Source organism: Branchiostoma lanceolatum, chromosome 2 (genome assembly GCF_035083965.1).
Source record: "Branchiostoma lanceolatum isolate klBraLanc5 chromosome 2, klBraLanc5.hap2, whole genome shotgun sequence".
Classification (NCBI taxonomy): domain Eukaryota; kingdom Metazoa; phylum Chordata; class Leptocardii; order Amphioxiformes; family Branchiostomatidae; genus Branchiostoma; species Branchiostoma lanceolatum.
In genome coordinates, this window is record NC_089723.1 from 33330277 (window position 1) to 33354008 (window position 23732).

Sequence of the window (23732 nt, forward strand, 5' to 3'; positions counted from 1 at the left end):
ATGCCAGATGTATAAAAGTCATATAGTGTAATGCAGCATTTATAAAGTTTCACCAATTGTGCAAATTAGCTCTTTTTTTTGCATATTTAGCATCTTCATATGTCAATCATCAAGTTCACTTAAGCTATCTGATAACCAAACAGAAATGAAAGCAGAGATCTGTTTTTCAATTGCCCAACTAGAAATGCCGGCTGTATTTTGGCCTATTTACCTAGAATCCAGGACGCCAATTGTAATAGTGAAAGCTACATGCTACCGTATGCGTTCAGCAGTGCTACAAGTTTTCCTCAATAATTCTGTAAAATAGGTCATGATTTGCATAATGTGCATCTCATTATGTTAGTCGTCAGCTGATGTAAAAATGCCAAACACAGTGAAAATCAATCGATCCCTGCTTAACATGATATAGCATCCTCCTCCAAAAAATACCAACAAAGAGGCCCACTGCAGTTCCGAACAACCGCTTGGGACCCCAAACTTACACCACTCACTCCCGGCTCCTTACCTCTCCAAAATATATTTCTAGCCCTGAGTGAAGTCTTCCAAAGTCAAAGAGGAAGATGTGAAATAAGAAATAGGTAATTTATTTTTTTAGCATATCACGTTCTGTATGTTCAGTCGTTTATAAAGCTGAGCTTCTTGATCACTTAGATTTCGAAATGAATGCAACTTTTGTTAGGCCCAACTTTTTTTTTCGCACAATCGCATCAATTTCAGGGAGCCCATAGGATGTCACCCGAATCACCTCCTCTAAGATCTATAGGGGTCAATAGTTACCACAGTTGCAACATTTCTTTGAAATGGCTTAACACTAACCCTTATCTTCAAAGGCTGGTCGATAACTCTGGAAAGTCACCACCTGTTCAGACGACTGACGAACCTATGTTATCTGATGGTTACTTGTAGTATATATATATATATATTGAACATGAACATGAACATGTAAATCACCAGTCGATGTCTGGAGAGGCCCGTTCTTGTTCGAGCTCTGCCAACCGACTGAAACTCATCATGCGCTGTTTCGTCTTCCTCGCTCTTGTCTCTTACGCTGGTAGGTAGTATTCTGTTCTTTAGTCGGCAATATTCTCAACGACCGCCGCCCTAGCCTGGAATCCAAACCTATTATAGCTCCCGAAGCTCTCTCCGCAAAAGTCTCTCTCCAAAAATTTGCGGAGCTCCGGAGAGAGACTCGTGAGCTATAATAGGTTTGGATTCCAGGCTACCGCCGCCCGGATGTGTTGATGGTCGTTAGTCTCCAGATGAGTGGGTCCGGCTGGTTTTTGACTTGTCTTTAGGCGTTTTTGTCGGGCTTCCTATTTTGTCATGTGTATTCTATCTCACAAACCCACTTTTTTCGTCTTGTTGAGATAAAAAAAACATGACAAAGTCGCGTAACCGACCCACTTTTTGGGATGGTGGGATAAACAAAAAAGTAGAAAGCCCACAAAAACGCTTAAAAACTCGTCAAAAACCATCCGGACCCACTCCTCTGGTTGGAGAGTAGATCGCCGTGAGGTTACCGACGTTCAAATTTGTCAGATCTAGATCTAGATCTAACGTTGGGTCACATAAAATCGCGGAGTGATATAAACTCGCCATTTTTGATAACGGTGTATTTAGAGATATGCGCTAGATGCATCGTCAGTTATAACGCCAGCAATGCAAACCTGACAGACTAACGTATTCAGAACACTGTCTGAAAAGCTTCGATAAGATATTAATGACGAATATTCTCTCCCGAAAAAATGTTAGCACCCGTCCCGTCCGAGAGCACCGTCATTCTGCGTGCGGCGGACAGTAGTTTCAAAGTACAATATTATGGTATCAGCACGACTAGAGACAAAATATAACATATATAGAATTAATGCAAAGGTAATCCATGATATTGACAGAATAACAGAAAAAAGGATGGTTTATTGTTCTATCAGATTGGTTTCAAGTAACACGTATCGAAAAAATCCCAGTTTTACGTGAACTAACGTTAGAGTCGGGCGTATTTTTCGCCTGAAAATCTGCCCTATTACATATGGACGGAGCTCGGCGGCCGTCCCCTAAAAATCACCCAGTGATCGAGAGAAGACCGGCCATGTTGCTACTGAAAATGTCCACAAGAGCTCACAGACTCGTCAGATGAGCTGTTTCTGCTGTGTGACGTCGCGTTACGAGATAAGATTTTACTGCAACTATACAGTGTGAAGGTAAGGTACATTCATCTCCTGCACACAACTTAGTAGGGTTGGTCATTCTTGATTTCACCAGAAGAATATCACTTTAAGTTTTCCCAATTTATTGACCGAAAACGGGGGAAAACGATGTTCGTTAGTATATTCTGTACACAGGTAGACATGATCGCGAAATTTGTATGTCAGGATATTTATTTCAAACGTAAACCATCCATGCATGCGCCATAAATGGCCGTAATGATCATGAATTTTGAAGAACTAATAAAGTGAAATGATGTCTGTTTGGTCATGTTATCAGTGATAAAACAAAGGCAAACGAACAAATCGTATTCTAGAGTCTATATACTAGCTCAGTAGCTAACCATAGATAAAAAAGTTGAAATGAAAGATGGCCAGAAATCAGTTTTTGGTGCATTTGTAAAAACCTGAATGTCTGTTAATGTTGCATACATGATAGTTCCTTGATTATTCTCGTTGAGTTGAAGAGTCTTTTTGTCCAGCGGCTCAGGAATACGGAGACCGCATTGTCGGCGGGTCGGAGGCGACCCCAGGTGAATTTCCCTGGCAGGTGTCTCTGCAAGTGTCCGGCATCGATTTCCATTTCTGTGGCGGCACGCTCCTCAACAGTGAATGGGTTCTCAGCGCCGCTCACTGTGCCACTCAGTCAGGCATCAGGTACTGCAGGATTTGTACTTTTCTTGTATATAAGACCTTTCTCACGCGGCGGACATGATAGAATGAAAACGAGACCCCTGTGGCAAACATTAGACCAATCCTAACTGTCAATCACAATTAGCAGTTCAGCCAATGAGTACCTGATAATTAGAGAATCAACCAATGACGAAGTGGCTGCATGATCATCAAATATTTGCATTTCTATGTTCTTATTTTGCATTTCTACGTTTTGACGGAGGAGGGCGGGAACTATGGGATCAGTCAACAAAGCTCTAAATTGCTGCATCTTTTTTCTTCATTACATTAGTTCTAATACTGATACTTGGATATCATATTTTACAACTTAATGTTATTTAGGAGGAAAACTAAGTCTGTACATTATTATGCTTCTTTGCCTCATTGGCCTCATCGTTATTCTATCATGTCCACCGCGTGAGAAAGGTGTATTCCCCCCAGTTAGGCAAATGATTCTTATCGTGTGGTTGCACGTCTCTAGGTATGACTTATCATTGTTCCGAAAGTTAGGCAAAGTTGAATGCTACAGATAGCAATGCTCATTACAATGTATGAAACGTTTGAACGTATATGTATATAGTTATACATTATATATACATAGAGAGATGTATCCCTCCCAGTTAGGCAAAAGATTCTTACCGTGCGGTTTCACGTCTCTAGGTATGACAGTGTTCCGAAAGTTAGGCAAATTTGAATTCTACAGATAGCAATTATCATTAGACATTACAATGTATGAAAGCTTTAAACGTGTGTGTATATATATACATATATATATACACACTTCGCCACGACTCTGCTCGTGCCCCTCATTTCTGTGTGTATATATATGTATATACACACACTTACCTACAGATTTTTAAATGGACGTCGACTGGAAAGTGATGACCCCAATGGTTTGAAATTTGGTTGACATTGCTAAAAGACGTCATACTACATAACAATGCCACGAAATTTAAGTTGTGCACCTTCTTTCTAGGTGAGGCCGAGACCTTAGTGATCACCCCTCGTAGCTGCTACTTCATCCACATGATAAGGCATATTGATTATCAGTTACTTAATCAGCGGGACACGTTTCGGAAGCGTTCAGACGTTTCAGGTAACATTAGCAACCGAGTGACTGAGGAAGGTAGTGGATGCTGCTGACCGTTTTCCATGTCTATCCACATGCTTGAGTTTAACCTTCACATACTTCACCGACGATGTGTTGAATGGTTGTTCACGGAATACGTTGTGTAATTATTGTTGACAGTGTTGACGAAATGACTGTAGTTGTCGGAGAGCTTGACTTGAGCAGAAACGAGGGGCACGAGCAGAGTCGTAGCGTAGAACAGGTCATAGTACATCCAGGTAAGCGTATATTTGACATCCTTTAATACTAATGAGTAATATGCGTTTTGGTTCTTTGACATGCACACGTATTATTTCGCCAACATGACACATTCGGATCATATTACCATTGTACTGTTTGGTGTAATACAGTCACCGTATCTCTATTAAAAAAAACATACCAGTTGTCAAATTTTTGGGGGAAATACTTTAGAACGCAGACATACATGCACAGAGGACAGCCAGACCTTACACATTTTACTACAGTGATTCCGCTTTCTCTTTGAACTCCTTCGGCGTTTAAGTTAGTTTGGCTATGGCTCATTTCTATAACTCGTGTTACATGCTATCGCATCAGAATATTGTTTTATATATGCCTTTATCAAAGTAATACCTTGAAGAAAACGTAACAGTCTCATGGTACGGTCCCATTTCCAATCCGAGGCCAGGCTGGGAAGTTTACGGAAACGAAAAATAAAAAAAAATGCCCCGGATTGGAAATGGGACAACGAATAACATTATAGAGCGTATCCAGATAGTATGTCTGAATATTTGAGAGCATTCATGCGTTTCTTTATTTACGCAGCATGAAATAATATGAATATATCCTACGTACGTCACAAGAATACACTTTCAAATACGGCCATGTAACAAGCCGGCTGCAGCCACCCTCATTAAATCAGGACCCCTATCGCTGGCCACGTTATATCGCTCGCGAAAGGGGCCCTGATAACCAGCGCTGCCAGTCATGGTTATGGGGACGTCGCCGACACTTGCTCATGAATGATTTATGAGCTGGCCTTATTGGGCAATGAGCAGACTGACGAACTCATCTCCAGATGGAAGTCTCGGACAAGGTCGGTGGGATTGCTCGGCTTTCGCTGCCGCTGGGAAGCCCATATAACAGAGGCTCTTCCCTCCGCCTATCCTTACACTTAGAAATACGTCCCTGCCATCAAAAGCAGTGTCTGTAGGGTGGACTGCTGATGCTGACGAAGCCGCTCTGGTCCAAACAAGTCTTCCACAGCTGAAGCAAAACTATCGGCTGCCATTTGTTTTGGGTAAAGAAAGCAACGATGTAACACGTAACCTGATTGGTTGATAGCTTCCCATCGTTCTTTGCGCGTTTGCTTCCGATGAGGGGAAGCAGGTGACGTCGCCAGAACCATGTCTGGCAGCGCTGGTTATTAGGGCCCCTTTCGTGAGCGACGTAACGATAGGGGTCCTGATTTAGTGAGGGTGGCTGCAGCAAGTACCATTAAAAAAGATTATTATGTTCGGCGACGATGCTGTCAGTCTTAATGTTCTACTCCCTGTACAAACATTTTCTCTCATTGTCTAGGCTACAACGAAAACAGCAATAACAACGACATCATGCTCCTCAAGCTCAGTTCTCCAGTCACCATCAACAACTGGGTCAGCCCGGCCTCCCTGCCATCCTCCAATGTTGGGGTCGGAACCATGCTCACCGTCACCGGCTGGGGAAACACTCTGCCCAGCGTCGACGAATGTAATTACCTTCGCTATATATTCGGTTACGCCAGCTGTGTGCTGGGTCTGTTTGTATGTCAAGAGCATAATTGGAGAAACCTTTGATAGATCTTTTTGATTTTTGGTAGGTGTGTAGCTGTTGTGCGAAGGAAGGTCAATTTGAGAATGGTTTACTTGGCGTTTTTCTACATAACTGCAGAAAGCTTTGCATGTTTATAGCTTTGCATGTATGAAGGCAAAAAAAAGTGACGGAAACGTTGATGGATCTTCATGATTTTTGGTAGGTGTGTAGTGGTTGTAAGAACGGAGGTCACGTTCGAAAATGGTTAACCTGGCGCTGTAGTGCAGTGGTTTGTGCATGTTTGTGTGTTTGTATGTGGACAACATAACTCGAGAGGCTGTTGATGGTTGTAGATGATATCTAGTGGATTAGTAGGGGTCTTAAAGAGGAAGGTCAAGTTCGATAATGGGAAACCTAGCGTGTACCTAAGGTACTGCAGCTGAGCTTTAAAGTTTTCAAATGTTCTCGTTGGTCGAGGTTGATGATTTTTGAGTAGTGGATATGTCTTAAGGCAGGGAGTAAGTTGTGTAGATTTGGGCTCCCTAGCGGCTTGTTTGGAATTGCAGGCGTTTTTGCTATCATCTTTGGAGGCCAATAACTCCGGCAGGGTTTGACGGACCGTCATGATTTATGGCATGCAGATAGCATTGATGAAGCTTTACATAATTTAATGCTAATTATGCAAAGTAGAAGCCAAGTTGCATAATAAATGAGGAATGTTTATCAATCCGCTGAAAGCTAGTGGTCAGATTTCAGGTGGTGTGCCGGGATCTAGGTCAATAAGTCAACTGCTGGCGTGACTAGTTGGGCAAATAAATGACAGGGCTCTGGTTTCATCTGTTATGATTGTCGTGAAGACAGCTAATTCTAAAAGTGAGTCTGATGATTGACATACTAAGATGCTAATGATGACAAGCAGGAGCTGATATGCATAATTGATGAAATTTTCAAAATGATGATTTTAGAATGATTGATGAGAAAATTCTATATAACGCCATATTGGTAAATGACGGTATTTGATACTTGCATCAGTCGGTGAGTTTCATATCATTTGGCGAAGGTATGAGGTCGTGGAACTCTAGTATCATAAGTTCTCTACCGCCTTATTGACTGCTATGATTGTTTTGCTGTAGATTCTTATGTTCATTTATTTGCAAAACATTTGGTATTTATTCCACTTTTGTTAGGAACTTACCAGTTATATGATATATTATTTGATTTCTTTCACTGGTGCAAATTTGCTATGTCATTTGATTGCATTATTTCATTAGTTAGTAGTCATTTAGTCTGTTGGTTTTCCTTATTTCTTTATTTGTAATGATAACCTTTTCTTCGTCTGACTGTCGACTTTATTTAGTTTAGTTAGATTGATATTAATAATATTATGATGAGATTATGTATCGTAGTTACGAGGAAACCCCAGATAAACCTTGAAGGTTTCTGGCTTCCGCGGCATATTTTTTTTAAAATTCTATTTATGCTCATTTACTGTTCATTTATGTTATGTTTTACGTGCGAATAAACAATATACAACTGTGTGAAATTTCCATTCACTCCTTTTTATCCAACTTACAGTTAACTACCCGGACAGGCTGCAAAAGGTCGATGTGCCCAAAATCTCCCGAGACGACTGTAACGCTGCCAACTTTTATGACGGCACAGGTTACGTAACCCGCAAGATGTTCTGTGCGGGCTACACGGAGGGCGGCAAGAGTGCCTGCGTGGTAACGAAATTCTGTTGTAGAAGACTCTCTAGACTCTACCAACTTATGTTTCTTTCTCCGTGAATGGTTGAATTTTAAAAAAATCCTCCCACACCATTATTGATGTATAGGGCGGTGCCCATCTCCGTTTCATAGCCCTGGGCCACACTGTGGTGCAATCACTGTAGCAGGGGGTGTAGCACTGGCAGTGAAGTGTGTTTAACTTCCATACTGTTTCAGAAGTATGTACCACTTGTATAATCGTAGACTCAATGCGCCTCTTGTCCAGAGGTGTCCTACCTGGGGCTTGAACCCCAGTCCTTCTGGTCCAAGTAATTGGAACCAGATGTGGTGAGAGGCAAAAAGCGCAGACCACTACACCACAGGGACACCCCCGTGAATGGTTTCATCTGGTTGGTAAATAACTGAATAACAAAGTTCTGTATTCACAACCAAGGAAATCGTTTCGATGACAAACTGTCGTGTTCTTCATGGATATGATAAATGCTTCACTTTGTATTGCAGCTATGTGTTACTGCTATGCGGTCCCAAACGTAAAGTATTGTCACATACATCGATATCGTTAAGCAAAAAAACGTCTCAAAATAATTTGTGTATCTGACAATACCTTTGGCATCGCATTGTTAGCAATAACACCTAGCTGCGGTACAAAGTGAACTAGCCATTAGTGCCTTGAGGAAGATGACAGATAGTTATCGAAACGTCGGCTCTTATAATTTTCTTGGTTGTGCATTAAGAACTTTGATTTTGTTATCATGTTTGTTCCATTTTGATATCTCCGGGTTGTTTGTGTGTAGGGAGAGAGCGGCGGCCCCGTGGTGAGAAACGGCACGGTGTACGGCATACCGAGCTGGACCCGGGGCTGTGCTCTGCCTAACTACCCGGCTGTCTACACCAAGGTGAGCAGATTCACCGGCTGGATCAACGGTTACATTAACTAAATCAGCAGTTTCGACACGAGACCATGTGCTGACCTGCAACAGAATAAAAGTTGAATCACAATTACATGTCTTGGTTTTACTTACCTTTCTTACGACCCCATCTTTGTTCGATTAATAAGATAGATTATCGATGAACCCCCCTAGTAATTTCATAGAATTGATAGATGGATTGATTGATTTAAAGAATTATTAGACTGATAAATAAATCTAGTAAGGAATTGAGGAACCAATTAAGTGAATTGATAACTCTAATAAAGATGATGCAATAGATTAGTAAACTATTGAATCTATTTGATTGCATTGATAAATTATCATAAATTCTTTAATGAACAAATGAATGAGTTACCAAAATAAATTTATAACCTGAATTAGTGATCGAATTATGAAATGAAATAATAGATAATCGATAAGTTTACAAAGTTAATTAATGGATCAATAAAATGAACGAATAAATCAACAAACGAATGCGTCTTTCTCACACACACATACACACACAAACACTACGCAAAACATAACTTTATGATTTACTTTTGACAGACATTTAATCATTACACACAACGTAAAAAAGATTGCTCTGGGGAGCTTTCGAGACGAACTCTCTGTCTCTTCGTCAACCCGGTATTACTTTATGATTAATTAAGATACTTAATAGGTAATTAAGATACGACCAGGACACTGGGTTTTTGATTCAGTAATACTGGTGCATCCAGAGGTATCGCAGGTTCTGTAAAGTGCAGAAGGCGGTGCTCTCCTCAAATAGCCTTGTATCGATAATTAGCCTCAGTTGCAGGCTTTCCCACCAGCGATTTTTCAAGTTGTCTGGTCCAGGTTCTTTGGCTGGGGGGCCGTATCTGCTTGGGGTCCTGTGACGACAACTTGAAAAATCGCTGGTGGGAAAGCCTTCAACGGAGGCTAGCTATAGGTATCTATTCCCATTATAGCCGCCGAGTCTCTTTCGTCTCTTTCGTCCTCACCTCAACGAAACAGCAGCTGTAGTAGGGATGGATACCAGCGGCTACTCCTCAAACGCGACAGATGATTCAAGTGACGTAACGAAGAAGAATGGCTCGTTTCGACGCGATGTAATTTTGTGCATGTCTCTTATTTCACTGTAGAACATTAACAACTGTCAGGGTGGCGATTCATTTTTTTCTTACGTAATGCAGTTTGATGTTACCATAAGCTCGCGGAAGGAGAAAAATTGTAGCAAATTTGTTCTAAAACCTGCGCTATAAATACCGTACAAGGTACACAAGGGAAAGAAGCACCTCCGCCTAGAAGGTCTGTAGAGGTCAATATTTATCACAGTTACAACATGTCTTCATCTTTTAAATGCTCTTTGCAACGGTTTAACGATGCCCTTGAAATGCTAATTGTGGAAGGTTACATGTACCGCCTGTTTAGGCGTCCTTCACTCTTATAATTAGACTACCTTATCTGATGGTTACTGCATGTATATATACATTGTACATGTACATGTAAACCACCAGTCTACTGTATGCCTGGAGAATCCTGTTCACACTCGAGCTCTGCCAGCCGACTGAACCTCACCATGCGCTGTTTCGTCTTCCTCGCTCTTGTCTCTTACGCCGGTAGGTACCATTTGTTTCAACTCAGTTCAATTCAATTTCACTTTGTCTTTTAGCCGGTGTGACATCGTCAACGACCTTCGACCAGCTTTAGTAATGGCCAGAAGGTCGCCGAATTTCAAAATCGCCAGAGAGTGGAGCGTATTTTTCACCTGAAAATTTAGCCCATCACACTTGACGTGATCAGTGAAAACATAAGGCTAGCCAATGTCCTTGATTATATCCGTTGAGTTGAACCTTCCTTCCCTCCAGCGGCTCAGGAATACGGAGACCGTATTGTCGGCGGGTCGGAGGCGACCCCAGGTGCCTTCCCCTGGCAGGTGTCTCTGCAACAGCACCACGACCATTTCTGTGGCGGCACGCTCCTCAACAGCCAATGGGTTCTCAGCGCTGCTCACTGCCAAATGAAGTACTGCAGGATTTAACACTTTCTTTCTTGCGTATTTGTCACACACAGTTATTGTTACCGTACGGTTGCTCGTCCTCAGCTATCACTTAGTTTTTACCAAACTAACTGCGCTGGCTGTAGGGAGAATGATATTGCCAGGGAAGTTTGGCCACCATAAGGTTTCATTGGGCAAGTGCAGTCAGAGAGGAGGCGGACTGACCCTCCTGGCTAAGTTTTCCCCGAATGCTACGATCCATACCCCCGTAGAAAGGCTGGTGGAGGCTAGCCACCACCCTTGACTGTTCCGAAAGTCAAGCATTGGCATTCTTTAGATAGCACCCAACGTTACAATGGTGAATTAGATTTTTTAACGTCTTAAAAACAACATAATTTCACCAAACATTTCTGCCTTATCTTCAACTAAATACATACAGGTATCATTCAAACCTCATGATAATAGTGAACAGAGTTACAGCTGTAGCTATAGTGTAATCGTTGTACCAAATAAAAAGCCTGTGCACAATGAAAATAGTCATTTTTTCACCCACATATGTAACATGTTTTGAATGTCCGTTTACGGAATATGTTGTACTATTACTACTATCCACAGCGCTCACAGCATAACTGCAGTTGTCGGAGATCACGACTTGAGCAGAAACGAGGGCACCGAACAGAGTGTCCACGGATCACAGATCATTGTGCATCCAAGTAAGCGTATATTTTGCATCATTCTTACATTATATGCGTGTCCTGTGGTCATTGAAGACGCACAGCTGTCATTTAGTCAACAGACACATTGAGATCATTTACCATTGTGCTGTTTAGTGTTACGTCCTTTGGCCAGTCGCAGACTGACAGTCAGCATATATCTCGAAAAAAATCATTCCTGTTGTCAAATATTGGGGGAAAGACTTCAGAACACAATCATATATGCACAGAGGACAGCCAACTCAATCATTAAAAGATAATGACCTCACACTATGTAACGAGTTTATGGTCGGCGACGACGCAAACGATCTTATGCCGTGATTGTTGGTGTTCTAATATCGGTATAAACACGAGAGATGTGTTAATCTATGATTTCCTTGTCTAGACTACAACGACAACACCCTTAACAACGACATCATGCTCATCAAGCTCCAACATCCCGTCAATCTCAACTCCCGGGTCCGTGCGGCGTCTCTGCCGTCCTCCATGGTTGCCGACGGGACCACGGTCACCGTCACGGGCTGGGGAAACACTCTTGCCGACGGCTGTAAGTAACAGAATCTCGAGGGCTGTTGAATTGGCGTATATCAAGTCAGTATGAGTTCCGTATTGGCAGTTTTTGCCTTGGATAAAGTTTGCGGCCGAAGAAGTCGTTTTTTTCTCGGTTCGATAACCCGAGACTGGGCGGCGGTGATTCAACGTTAAAAAATACCCCCCACAATCTTTGCCTGAACAAAAATAAAAATGTCAATCCGGAACTCATACAAACTTGATATGAACACAAGTGTGACCCCCCTCCCTTGGGCCCTGTCACACTTCTGCACACTTCTGCGTATATCAAGTCCGTATGAGTTCCGTTTTAATTGTTTTTAGTACGCAGCCCCACGCTACAAATTCCACTGTGTCTGTTCCGTTGTACTTCATTACTTATTTATCTATTAATCTTTAGGGCGGTCCCTTCAGTTAACTATGTAACTGATTTCCAAGGGAGCCCTTATATTACATGACAGATACGTATGTATGACATAACCATTAATGTCCTTTCCTGATCCACCTTCCAGCTAACTACCCGGACAGGCTGCAAAAGGTCGATGTGCCCGTCGTCTCCCGATCCACTTGTAATGCCCCCAACTCTTACGATGGCGAGATAACCGCCAACATGTTCTGTGCCGGCTACATGAGTGGCGGCAAGGACTCCTGCCAGGTAACTCCATTCTGTTGTGGGAAAATATTTTTGTTTTTCACGTCTCCGGATTACTATATAGTTATGACTAGGGGTGGGTACCGGTACAAACAATTCAGGTCCGGTCCAGGTCCAGGTCCAGAGGGTCAGGTCCAGGTCTGGACCTGTACCTGTACCTGATTATAGTAGTGTCGCAGTACATCATATTTTGGAGAGCGAGACACACGCAAAAGTCTCCAAACGTCATGTCTGGAACGATATAATTTTTGAGGTTTGCACTTTGTCTCAAAATTATAATTATACTCTTCTCGCCGTCTGTTTACTAATCCTTTAAGTGTTTCTAGGTATGATTCACAGCTAACGTCTTCGAAAACGAAGTTAAATCTGCTGTTTTGTATTTTCTTAGACCAGTTATGTGGCCGCCTGGTACTATGAATTTTCTAATCGGTCCATAGGCCGGTCCACTGATTTTATACGGACCGTTTTTTTTGGACCGGTCCATTAAGAAATACCGGTTTTGTACCGGTACACGGTACCGGTACCCACCCCTAGTTATGACGTATTTGCATGTTGCATCTCGAAGGCAAATATCGTCAGCTACTGGATGGAGATAAAGACTTTCCTTCTATGGGTCGATAGACATGAAATTGGCATGTATAATGGGTCACCAAAAAGGTAGGCCCCTCTCACACATTCTGTACCGTCCTACAACTTTGCTCCCGGCTGCTCTCCAAAAAGGTCAGCGGTGGGTTAGGTCTAGCCTAGAATCCATCCTTATCTAGCTGTAGTTCGTTCTTCCGATCAAAACCAAACTGACTAAGAATTTCCGACTGAAATTCATTGACGACCGGCGCATGCGCGCAAACGACGTTCTAAAAATATTGCTACAGGTGACATTTCTCACGACTAGCTCCCAACCATGGTTTGAGGAAGGTTGGGAGAGGTCGGCAGTCCATGGTCGGCCCTGATGTGAACATTTAAATACAAGTTTACACTTAAGTTGTAAAACTTTTATCACCTGCGTTAATTCCTTGTCAAACATCGCCTAATGTACAGGATTTGATGCCGATGTTTGTGTGTAGGGAGACAGCGGCGGTCCCGTGGTGAGATCCGGCACGGTGTACGGCGTGGTGAGCTGGGGCTACGGCTGTGCCCAGGAGAACCTCCCGGGTGTCTACACCAAGGTCTCCAATTACGTCAACTGGATCAACGGTCACATCAATTGAATCAGCGGTTTCAACATGAGACCATGTGCCGATCTGCAACTCAGTGCAGAATAAAAGTATAACCATAACAACATGTATTGTTAGCGTCTTTTTTGTTCATATAGAAAAAATATATATAACATATATATTTTCGTATACGACACCGTACACTGGGCAATCTATCACGTTACATTCATGAATCACCTCTGACAAAACGTAGAGTTGCAAAATAAAGACCTAAAAATAGCTCGTGCCTCACACTATCAGAATATTATTACGATTAGTAAAACCTTTTAGCAGGTCATGAAATTTTTAACTTTTGAAATGACGGAAAGACCTCTGGTCTAATCAAAGTCGTTCACTGGAGTTCACTGGAGTTCACTGGAGTTCCAGTAAAAGCTGTGTTGACTTTCATCCACGTTGAGTGTACAATGATGATCATAGCTATATCATCAAATGGTGACAAATCATCTATCCATTTTCGACTTTTAATCTATCATGTTATATGCTTGAATGAAGGGAAATTCTCAAAGGTTCCCAACAACTGGCCATGGCGCTGGTACATGTATCAGTGCACATGGTGGTGTGGTAGTGGAGCGTCGGGTTAGCGTAACGATTAGGTTGTTTGTCCCAGAGGTCCTGCGTTTTAGTCCCCTGACATGCCACCGATGTTGTGCCCTTGGGAAAGGCACTTTACATGACTTCCCTCACTCCACCCTAGTGTAAAAATGGGTACGCGACTTCGGTTGGGGAGGTAAAGAGTCGTGGAAGGAGAGGGAAGGTCATACAATACCGTGAAATGGACACAGTGGATAATAAATAACCCATTGCACCTACGGCCTCAGAAGAGCTGTAGGACAACCTTTACCTTTACTACAAGAACATGTGGTGGCTCCCAGGGCCTTCCGCCCGCCCTCGAGTAAATGGTCAAATGATAAATACATCCTGTGTTAGATCAAACGCGTGTGCCAAAGATGTCCTTTACTGATAAATAGCTGCATTTAGTTGCATAAACACAGTCCCAAGACGGGGTGCTGATATGTTTAGCTTGTGTCAACATTTCGTATATAACTGTGGCGAAGTTCTGCTCTGTACTTCTGACTGTGGCAGAATTGTTGATGAGGGGACATGCATAGTTCTAATTCCCTTAGGATTCATGAATAACCATCTAGAATATACATCGTGATGTATCATTATATTAAAAATATATATATATATTGTCACCTTCAAGACTACTATGTCAGGTTTTCTTTAGAAATATGTCAAAAGTCGTTAAAATGACTTTTTGGCATGTTTTTTGGGTCCTATATCATGACAGAAAAGCAAAGAGTAAAGCTTGACAGATATTTTTGACAAGATAAAAAAACAGACGTGTGCAAAGGACTCAATTGCAAGATATTGATTCTAACCTATGTTAACCTTCTAACAGTTGCCTAACTCTGTAACCAATAGGAAATGGGGTTCCAAACGGCTACTTCAGCCTGCTAATGGTTGAGAAAGTGATAATATTGAAACAGATGTTGGCATGTGTTAAACGTAAACAAAGGAAATATGGAAAGTCGAAAACTATCTCGTATCGTTTGCCAGTTCTATTTTTCCAACAAAGCCTTCAAAATTTTGTCATTTGTATCAGGATTCTTAAGAAATTCAACGTCCTGAATTTTTCTTGTGTGTGTTTTTTCTAATTCACTATCAATCAATACCGTTTATAGAAATATAGTAGTGTGATTAGATTTGGGCACAGTATGGAGGTCACTTTAACCTATAGCTGATAGCGTGACTATGCATTTTTATGTTTTAACTATCACAAACTCACGGAAGGAGGAGAAATGTTTATATATTCATATCTAAGCACACAGCTTAGCACAAAAGGAATGTCTCTGTCGCTCATCTGGCAGCAGCCTTACAGCTGGTAACTGGTAGACCCCGGTTCAAATCTTGGGGCAGGATATCTCGATTGGGGCTGTACCCGTGTTTCGGAAGGAACGTAAAATGGACTCCCCGTGTTCGAGGAGGTGCCTAGGGGAAGGGCTAGCAACCCCTCCCTATAGAAATATACCCTGCAACAGAAACAACAAGGGAACTTCCCGCCCTATGTGGCACTAGGCACTACAAGGTAAACAACAACGACACAAATGGCACAATATAATAGAAAAAATCACCTCCGCCAAAGGTACGATAGATATTTAAACATTATCTATACGACCTTAAATTGCTGTGATATCTTAGAATAAACGTATCAAACTTATGTGAGATTCTATGATAAACATAGAAGCAGCATAGAAGCGACTTGTTGCCTTCAACCACTTATCTTCAAACGCATATATGTTGATCGATAATCGTGAGGAAAATGACCACCTGTATAACTGTCTTATCTGATGGTTCCTGGGTGTAGATGATGTGTACACCTCGGACGGTAGAAGCGCTGGTGCCTACAAGGGATTGTACACTTCTGCCAGCCGGCTAAAACAGAAGATGCGCCTTTTCGTCGTCATCGCTCTTGTCTGTTGCACCGGTATGAACCATTTTGTTCGAAACTATACTTTGTTACTTTGTCAACTGAGCTTTATTCAATGTTTTAATGACACGAAAAAAGCCTTATCTAGGTACATGTTCTTGTGTTTTGCAATAACTCTTCTGTACAAGGTACTATAGATTTATTCATGTTAGCCTTATAATTACTTGATAGACTTTCAAGATTCATTTTGTATTTCTATTTTCTATTCAAATTTGACCCAGAAAAAGTCCCTGACCTTTTCATTGCGTCAATAAAACTTCTTCTGTACGAAATCTTAATTTTGCTTATTATAGGACCTTCATCGATTAAGGTAAGCAGTGCCATAACCACTGCTATACTTCACAACAAAAAAGTGAGGAAACGAATTTACTAAGGAAGAGGTTGTATGTAATGTAACAATAATAAATGTTACAAGTTAATCGCAGGAATTATTTTTAAAGAACGATAAACGGTTAAAAGGCCATGGTCAGGATAACAGTGCTGAAACACGTACCGGCAAACGAACAAATATTGCTATAGACTACAGCCAATAGCCATACAAAATTCTGATATTAAAGATTGGAAGATGACAACGACACGTCATCCCAGGTTCAGTGCAAAGGGAGAACGTGGAAAATGCGTTGACGTTGATCGGCCGGTGATACTGGCATTCAACCTCAACTCTCAGTCGTTTGTATCGATTGTTAGAAGAAGAAAAGTCACGTATTTTGTAACTATGCGTGGTAGTTCTGAGATCGTGCGCATCTGTTTCTCAACACTTTGATTACATCCGTAGTGGCGTGTCTATCGTCAGGCAAAAGAGCTGAAAAGTCTGATTTTTTTCCAGCGGCGCAGCAGTGCGGTCGGTCGTACTTTAAAGACCGCATTGTCGGCGGGACGGCTGCGACCCCAGGTGCTTTCCCCTGGATGGTGTCCCTACAACAGAACGGCTATCACTTCTGTGGCGGCACTCTTCTCAACAGTGAATGGGTTCTCAGCGCCGCTCACTGCCAGGCCAGGTACATACGTAGTATAAGTTGAGTGGATTCATTCTTCAAGCTAACCGACATCTTTCACACCGCAATCGTCCCTCAGTAACGCACCTGGAGCCGCATAGTTCTTGTTTAGAGTTTAATTTTCATTCAGTCTAGTATCTTTCATATGTAGTTAGACGTGTAGTTTGGTACCTTCGCACCGTGCGGTAGCACGTTTTTAGCATAGTGGAATGTTTGCTATCACTCGTCACTATTTCCCAAAGAGACGCCACCGATGACGTCGACTGGCTATGGGAGGAGAACATCTGGAGTCCGCGATTATCAATGGTTGGCAAAAGTAGACGTAAATATATAGAAATAAGCTTTAACGTTACATATGTAATAAGTGTGAAGTTAATGTCATTTAACACTATTGAAATACATATTTCTCTCGTCGAGTATGCAAATGAGGCCATGCCTTGTTTAATCTACACACCATTATGTGAGCCTTCATCAAGGTTATATTCAGGTCAAAAATTATTTACATGAGATCATAGTATGTCCATGACCCGAGGTAGAAAAACTGTTAGTTCTGCTGCAGTATCAAGGAATTCCACCAGGGGAGCTAGAATTTAATAATTTCCTTGGTTGGTCAAGACCGCATGCAAAATTTCATATCAATTCATTATGGCTTCTGGAGATATGCTACTAAACGACAAACACCATTGCACACACCGTTACACACCGACTGCAAACACAACCAAAAGCATAACCTTCTAAAGGTAAAGAAGAACATTGATTTCGGTGTACTAATCTTTTCCGTGAGTTTCCCTTCATGCCTTATTTTCTTGTATCTTTGCAGAAAGATATAACTAGGCATTGATGTCAATTTGTTTCCCGTCAGCTGGCACTAGTCTCTACCAGACTAACTACGTCGGCTATAGGGAGAATATTTGCCAGGGTTTCACTTGCAGGCTCCGTTGGATTGCAGATTGGACCCTCTCTCCGTAGCCGATTTCCTTAGCATACACTCTATTTGGCCAATTTCCACTATTTTCCCAGCGATCCGCGGGGCCTGGTAGAGGCTAAGCTGGCACTCGAGCTCTGTCCACTCATATCCGGCTGTTTGGACGTTAAAGTTGTATCTGTTTTTGAAATATTTTTTTAATCTACATCTTATTGTCGGCAGTGCTAGTACCCTGAGGGTCATTGTCGGAGAGAACAACTTCGGCAGTCACGAGGGCACTGAGCAGAGTACTGGAGCACAAGATGTCATACCACATCCAGGTAAGCGTGTACCCATGTTATTATGTACTTCGGTCCTTATTTCAGGACACACTCTGTCATTGGTCGATCAACACGGCATATTCAAATTGTTGTACTGTTTGGGCAGTACAGCGCTAGCTAAAGAAGTGGTATTTTCTCTCTTAGAAATATAAGCCACTTCATTCAATCACAGCCGCGCAGATTGACTGTTACGATATTCTGAGAAGAAACCATTCCTGTAAACTTTGTGGAACAGTTTTAAGCTGTGATTGGTTATGTTCCGATTTTCTTTGTGCAAACTCTAGCGCTTCATTTGTTCACCTCTGATCTCGTTGTCTAGACTACAACCCAAACACCTATGACAACGACATTATGCTCATCAAGCTCAGCTATCCCGTCACCATCAACTCCTGGGTCAGCCCGGCATGTCTGCCGTCGGCAATGGTTGAAGACGGGACCGATGTTACCGTCACGGGCTGGGGAAGCACTCACCCCAGCGGATGTAAGTACCAGTTAGCCCTGTTGTCATGAACAAATGAAGCCCAATTGAAATAGACCAATAAAACAATAAACAACATTCCGTACTCCGTCCGTGGTTAGTTTCATCGGGTTGGTAAGTCACTGGATAACAAAGTTCTTTATTCACAACCGATTGTTTTACGACGTTTTGGTGACTGCCAGTCGATACTGACCGCTTCTACTTCGCACTGCAGCTAGGTGTTTAGCTTTTTAGCTTCCGTCCGCTACCCTAGCTCCGCTGCGCTACCCAAGCTCCGCTGCCGGAGCTTGGGTAGCGTACGGAAGCTCAAAAGGCTGGCACTCAGGCTAGCTAGGTGTCAGTGTAAAGAATGCGGTCCCAAACGTGACTGAGTTCATACACTCCCTTCCTCACGGTTCTTGGCCGAAGCAGATTTCTAATCCGTACTGGCAGCCTCATTAGCCCAATGAGTGCATCTGCCCCGCCCTGGTCTATGACGTCGGCCTAGGTAAAAACGCCTGGTTAACGTTGTGTAAAATAAACTTTGTTATCCACTATATGGTACCGACATCGCCAAAGGGAAATATTCCAAACACACTATGTCCATCACGTAGTGGGTCTCCACCTTTCCAGCTGTCTGTAAAATACAATTGGTGGCTGTTGAATATTGAATTTCTAATACTGTCTGATCGTTACAGGGTATCAGCTGTATGTATAAGTAAAACGCTATAAACTGTGCATGTTTCGTTGTGGTTCCTCGTCTATGATCACATTGCCACTGACACATTTTCTGATCCGACCAGCTCCCTACTCGTACAGGCTGCAGAGAGTGAACGTGCACACCATTCCCCGATCTCACTGCAATGCCGCGCATGCCTACAACGGGCAGGTGACCAGCAACATGTTCTGTGCCGGTCACTCGGCCGGCGGCAGGGACTCCTGCCAGGTAACTCCATTTTGCAAATCCTTCGCTCGTGCCATACTACCCTCTACTCGAATGTTTGTTTCGTTTTGCCGTCACCTGGTTGCTACAGTCACGACAATGATACAGTGAACTGAATTTACATCTTGACTCTAGATCTCTTAGGCACATATTTTACACATAATCTTTTTAAAGAATTGCAATTCTGTATGATGACCCAAAAATGAGCCAGCAAGCAAGGCTCCTGTATGCGCATGCTGTCATCTCGCATGCTAAAAATCCAACGACAAATATCGCAAACGATTGACGAATATGGCTTTGCTTTAAAGAGGCCGATGTGAATCAAGTTTACGCTATGTCTGTACGTTAATTGTGTACGTTTCTTATCAAACGTTGATGCTGTGCCCATGTTTGTTTGTGTGTAGGGAGACAGCGGCGGTCCCGGGGTGAGAGCCGGCACGGTGTACGGCGTAGTCAGCTGGGGCTACGGTTGTGGCAATGCCAGGTACCCGGGCGTCTACACCAAGGTCGCGAATTACGTCGACTGGATCAACGGTTACATCAACTGAGTCAACACCAGGCCATGATCAGGTTTCGTCAGTAGAGGATATCACGACGACCTGACAATGTTTCCAACTATGCTGATCTTCAGAATAAAATCATAATTGTTACCTCCGTGCAGTTGTCTGGGTATGTTTGTTCACAGCTATAACTCAGGATCCCATTGATTCATTTGTTTGTTTGTTTGTTTGTTTGTTTGTTTGTATGTATTTTGACATGTCGGTAGTTAGTGAGGTCCCGAAGATGCCTGTCGATTTTGGGCAATATTGTTAGGTAATGCAAAATTATAGAACACCACCACTCAACTTGATGGCCACCCAATGGTAGCCTGTACAACACAAGCTTTCGCTGCCTGGAACTAATTAGCTACTGTACAAGGAGAGGTTAGGCCACTGCCTTGGTTACTTCCTAGATTTATAATAAACAACTACATGGACATGAATTGAAACAGGTTTTAAAGAAATTGTAATTCCTGGCAAAGAGGGTACCAAACACCTTAGCCCTACAACAAACACGTCCGTGTATCATCATTAATTCAGCTTCTTTCACGGTCATGTTTTAGTGTCCACTCTGTCTTCTAGCCCGCTAACTGCAGCATTCTGCACTTCACACCCATTGCAAGGATAAGATTTGTAGACTTTTTGGGTAAACCAGATCAAAATGGCATCGGATAGGAGATACATGGTGCATCAGGGTTCGAAAGACATGTACTTCTAAAGACCAATATGCAATGGTGGCTGAAGCTTTAAATTTTAATGATGGCCATGGAGCAATATCCGTGACAGTCGAAGCAACACACATGATTTACCGTACCTTGGAGCAGCACCCATGTGAAGTTGGACGATTTTCAGCGCCATTTTGACACTTCCGAAAAATCTAGAAGCAACAGGACCACACGTTCGCTAAGTTATAGCTCCCTTAGACTCTCCGTTTGATAATGACACGGTTTAACGGGTCTGCCATTCATTTCATTTCAAGTCGCTTCACCAACTCGCTTCTGTACAAGGACCCCACTGTTATTCAGCGGAATAGAATAGAACTGCAAGTAAACTGTCAACTTTGTGTTGTGGATTCTGATTGGTGGGATATCCAATAAGTCCAATGGATTTCTAATCATAATCATCAATATTTTCAATGTCTCTTCTGATTGGTTAAATCTAGTATTGCGTCAGGTCAAGTCTATGATGCTGGAGTATTCATTCACTGAACTGCTAGAGGGCGCTCTTAACACTCAATGTAAAATTGCATGGGGAATACTATAAATGCAGAAATGTTCGCGGTGGATTATGCTCACGGTTTTCGAGGTGAACTCTTTACCGCGAACTTAAAACCACGGCGAAATGCCGTTCAAGTGTTTGACTTTAGCGCTACTATTGTTTAAAACACAAACTCAAAACCACCGCGAACACTCCATTTTCTCCCTACCGCGAAATTAAATCCCCGCGAACATTTCTGCATTTACAGTACACTGTGCCATTCGTTTTTGATCCGCTCGATAACGTTCTTGAGACGCAACAAAGAATCGGCGATCATCGATTGTAGCCCGGATTGTAGCCATTGAATTGTTTATCTATTATCTTCGTAAAGGAGGTTCACCTCCGTCGGGGGTTCTAGTATTGCAATCGCATGGGTTTATGTGTTAGTAGCTATAACTCCAATCCCTTTTGATGCATTTATATTTTCGCATGTCAGCACTTAGTGAGGTCCCGATGATGCCTGTCGATTTTGGGCAGCCTAGAAGTATTCTAGGTATTGTAAAATTATAAAACGTCACCCCCATCTTGATCTCAGCCCCCATTGAAACATCTGTTAGTCACCTAATTGTAGCTATAGCCGTATGTATCTATAGCATGCACATAGATGTGTTTTATTAGTTTTGATCGAAGAGTTGCATTCAGCCTGTGAACACTGTACAATTACATGTCACCAACGAGTCAGCAATCATTGTTTGTGTGGATGTGATGTTTAACCGTCTCCCTGCTGCCTAACTCTTTAACCAATAGAGAATGGGGTGCCAAACGGCTACTTCAGTGTGCTAAAAGTAGGTGGTTTTAAACCATGCCTTTAAGGCATTTTCCAACCAAAACTCGTATAGTTCCATTCATGTGGTTTGCAGATCCAAATTAATTGTGTTATGAAGTGGTGAGAACGTGAGTACATTTAGTTGAGTCCGTAGTTGGCTCCAGGATAGGCTGTGAGTTTCCAGTTTTTGTAACATGATTCGGTATCTAACGTTATCTATATCATGCGCCTGTCCTTACACCCATGGTCAAGTTGATTAACACGGAAAAAGCAACGTTATTTGACAAGGTTTCTGATTAACTTTTGGCATCGATTCTATAAACAAGGCCCCATCTCACTGGACCCGCAACAGTGCGGCCTCGCTGCGTCCTAAATTGAATTTGTGTTACCCTTGACTTTATGATGGGAATATCATCACAACCGTATGACTAAAAAGACAGCTAAACACACAAAACGTAAAATGATTAGTTTTTTTTACCGATGGAATTCATTTAGCGCTCTGTCAAATCGCCTGGTCGCAGCGAGGTCGCCAACATGCTGCGGGTCCAGTGAGATCTTTTCTCCGATTCTTGGAGTCAACGACTTAACTGGGCGAGATATCAGTTTGAACGCTACAAGGACACATAACGTCCTTCAGTGCCCTTCCACACACCCTGATGTCCTTGATATATAAATAGACGAGAAAGGCACCAGGAGGTGTTATTTTTATGGTAAAGGACAGGGCAAAGAGCGGCATACTATAGTCTGTTGCCCTGTCACTTGGCATGACCTGGCGCTGACATGTATCGGGAGCATGTGTCAACACTTCTATTGAGGCTTGCACTGTGATTCTTATCGTGACAACAGGGTGTGTCACAGAAGGAAACGCACTCTAAGAATAATCTTAACCCATCTAACATCCCGGCCATCCATGTTAAATGCATAGTTGAATGTATCCAACAGACAGCACGACTGTCTAGATGGTATAGTACTTGAAGACGATAGATTAATTCACTCATACATGGCGGTACTTCTTATCTTGTGGCGAGTTCTTTATCGTGCCAGAGCTCTTCACAAACAGACACACAAACAAACAAATGGCAACGAAAACATAACCTTCTTGACGAAGGTAATAAAAAGTTGATCGTAACGACCCTCAAACACCATTGTGTGGCAACCATTCAACGGACTCAGGGACACCGTAACGGGTACCATCAATGTACAAGAAACATCATTCTATAGTTCATCAATATACTAATACTTGTACAATGTATAGCTGTTGAATTACAATATGATGAAAATACCAGTGCCCTGGTGATCTTAAGTTTTGCATTGTTAAACTGTATCTGTTGCCGAAATCTGCAAGAAAAGAGAATCCCTGTCTATCTAATTTGTTCAGGACCATAATTTGAAACACAACATTTTCAATTCTTCCAGGCTTGACCTGCTTACTGACCTGCGTCATTGCCGATTGCCATGTGACTATGACGTATTCTTAACCCTTCCATGTTGGTTGGTCGGTCAAGGACGCGAGCCAAGGACGC

The 23732-nt window shown here is 42.4% G+C and overlaps 1 protein-coding gene across 1 annotated transcript; it reads left to right on the plus strand.

Annotated features, from left to right (window-relative positions):
* The first annotated feature begins 2720 nt into the window (after nt 1–2720).
* On the plus strand, nt 2721–20302 carry LOC136426989 (transmembrane protease serine 9-like). Its single transcript, XM_066415709.1, has 17 exons — nt 2721–2858; nt 4123–4220; nt 5542–5709; nt 7327–7475; nt 8273–8410; nt 9861–10008; nt 10258–10414; nt 11004–11101; nt 11487–11648; nt 12163–12305; nt 13367–13508; nt 15885–16004; nt 16834–17005; nt 18150–18247; nt 18567–18728; nt 19508–19650; nt 20052–20302. Exons 2-17 carry the CDS (start codon nt 4133–4135, stop codon nt 20193–20195), a joined length of 2232 nt encoding a protein of 743 aa, XP_066271806.1. The 5' UTR covers nt 2721–2858; nt 4123–4132; the 3' UTR covers nt 20196–20302.
* Nucleotides 20303–23732: the final 3430 nt, after the last annotated feature.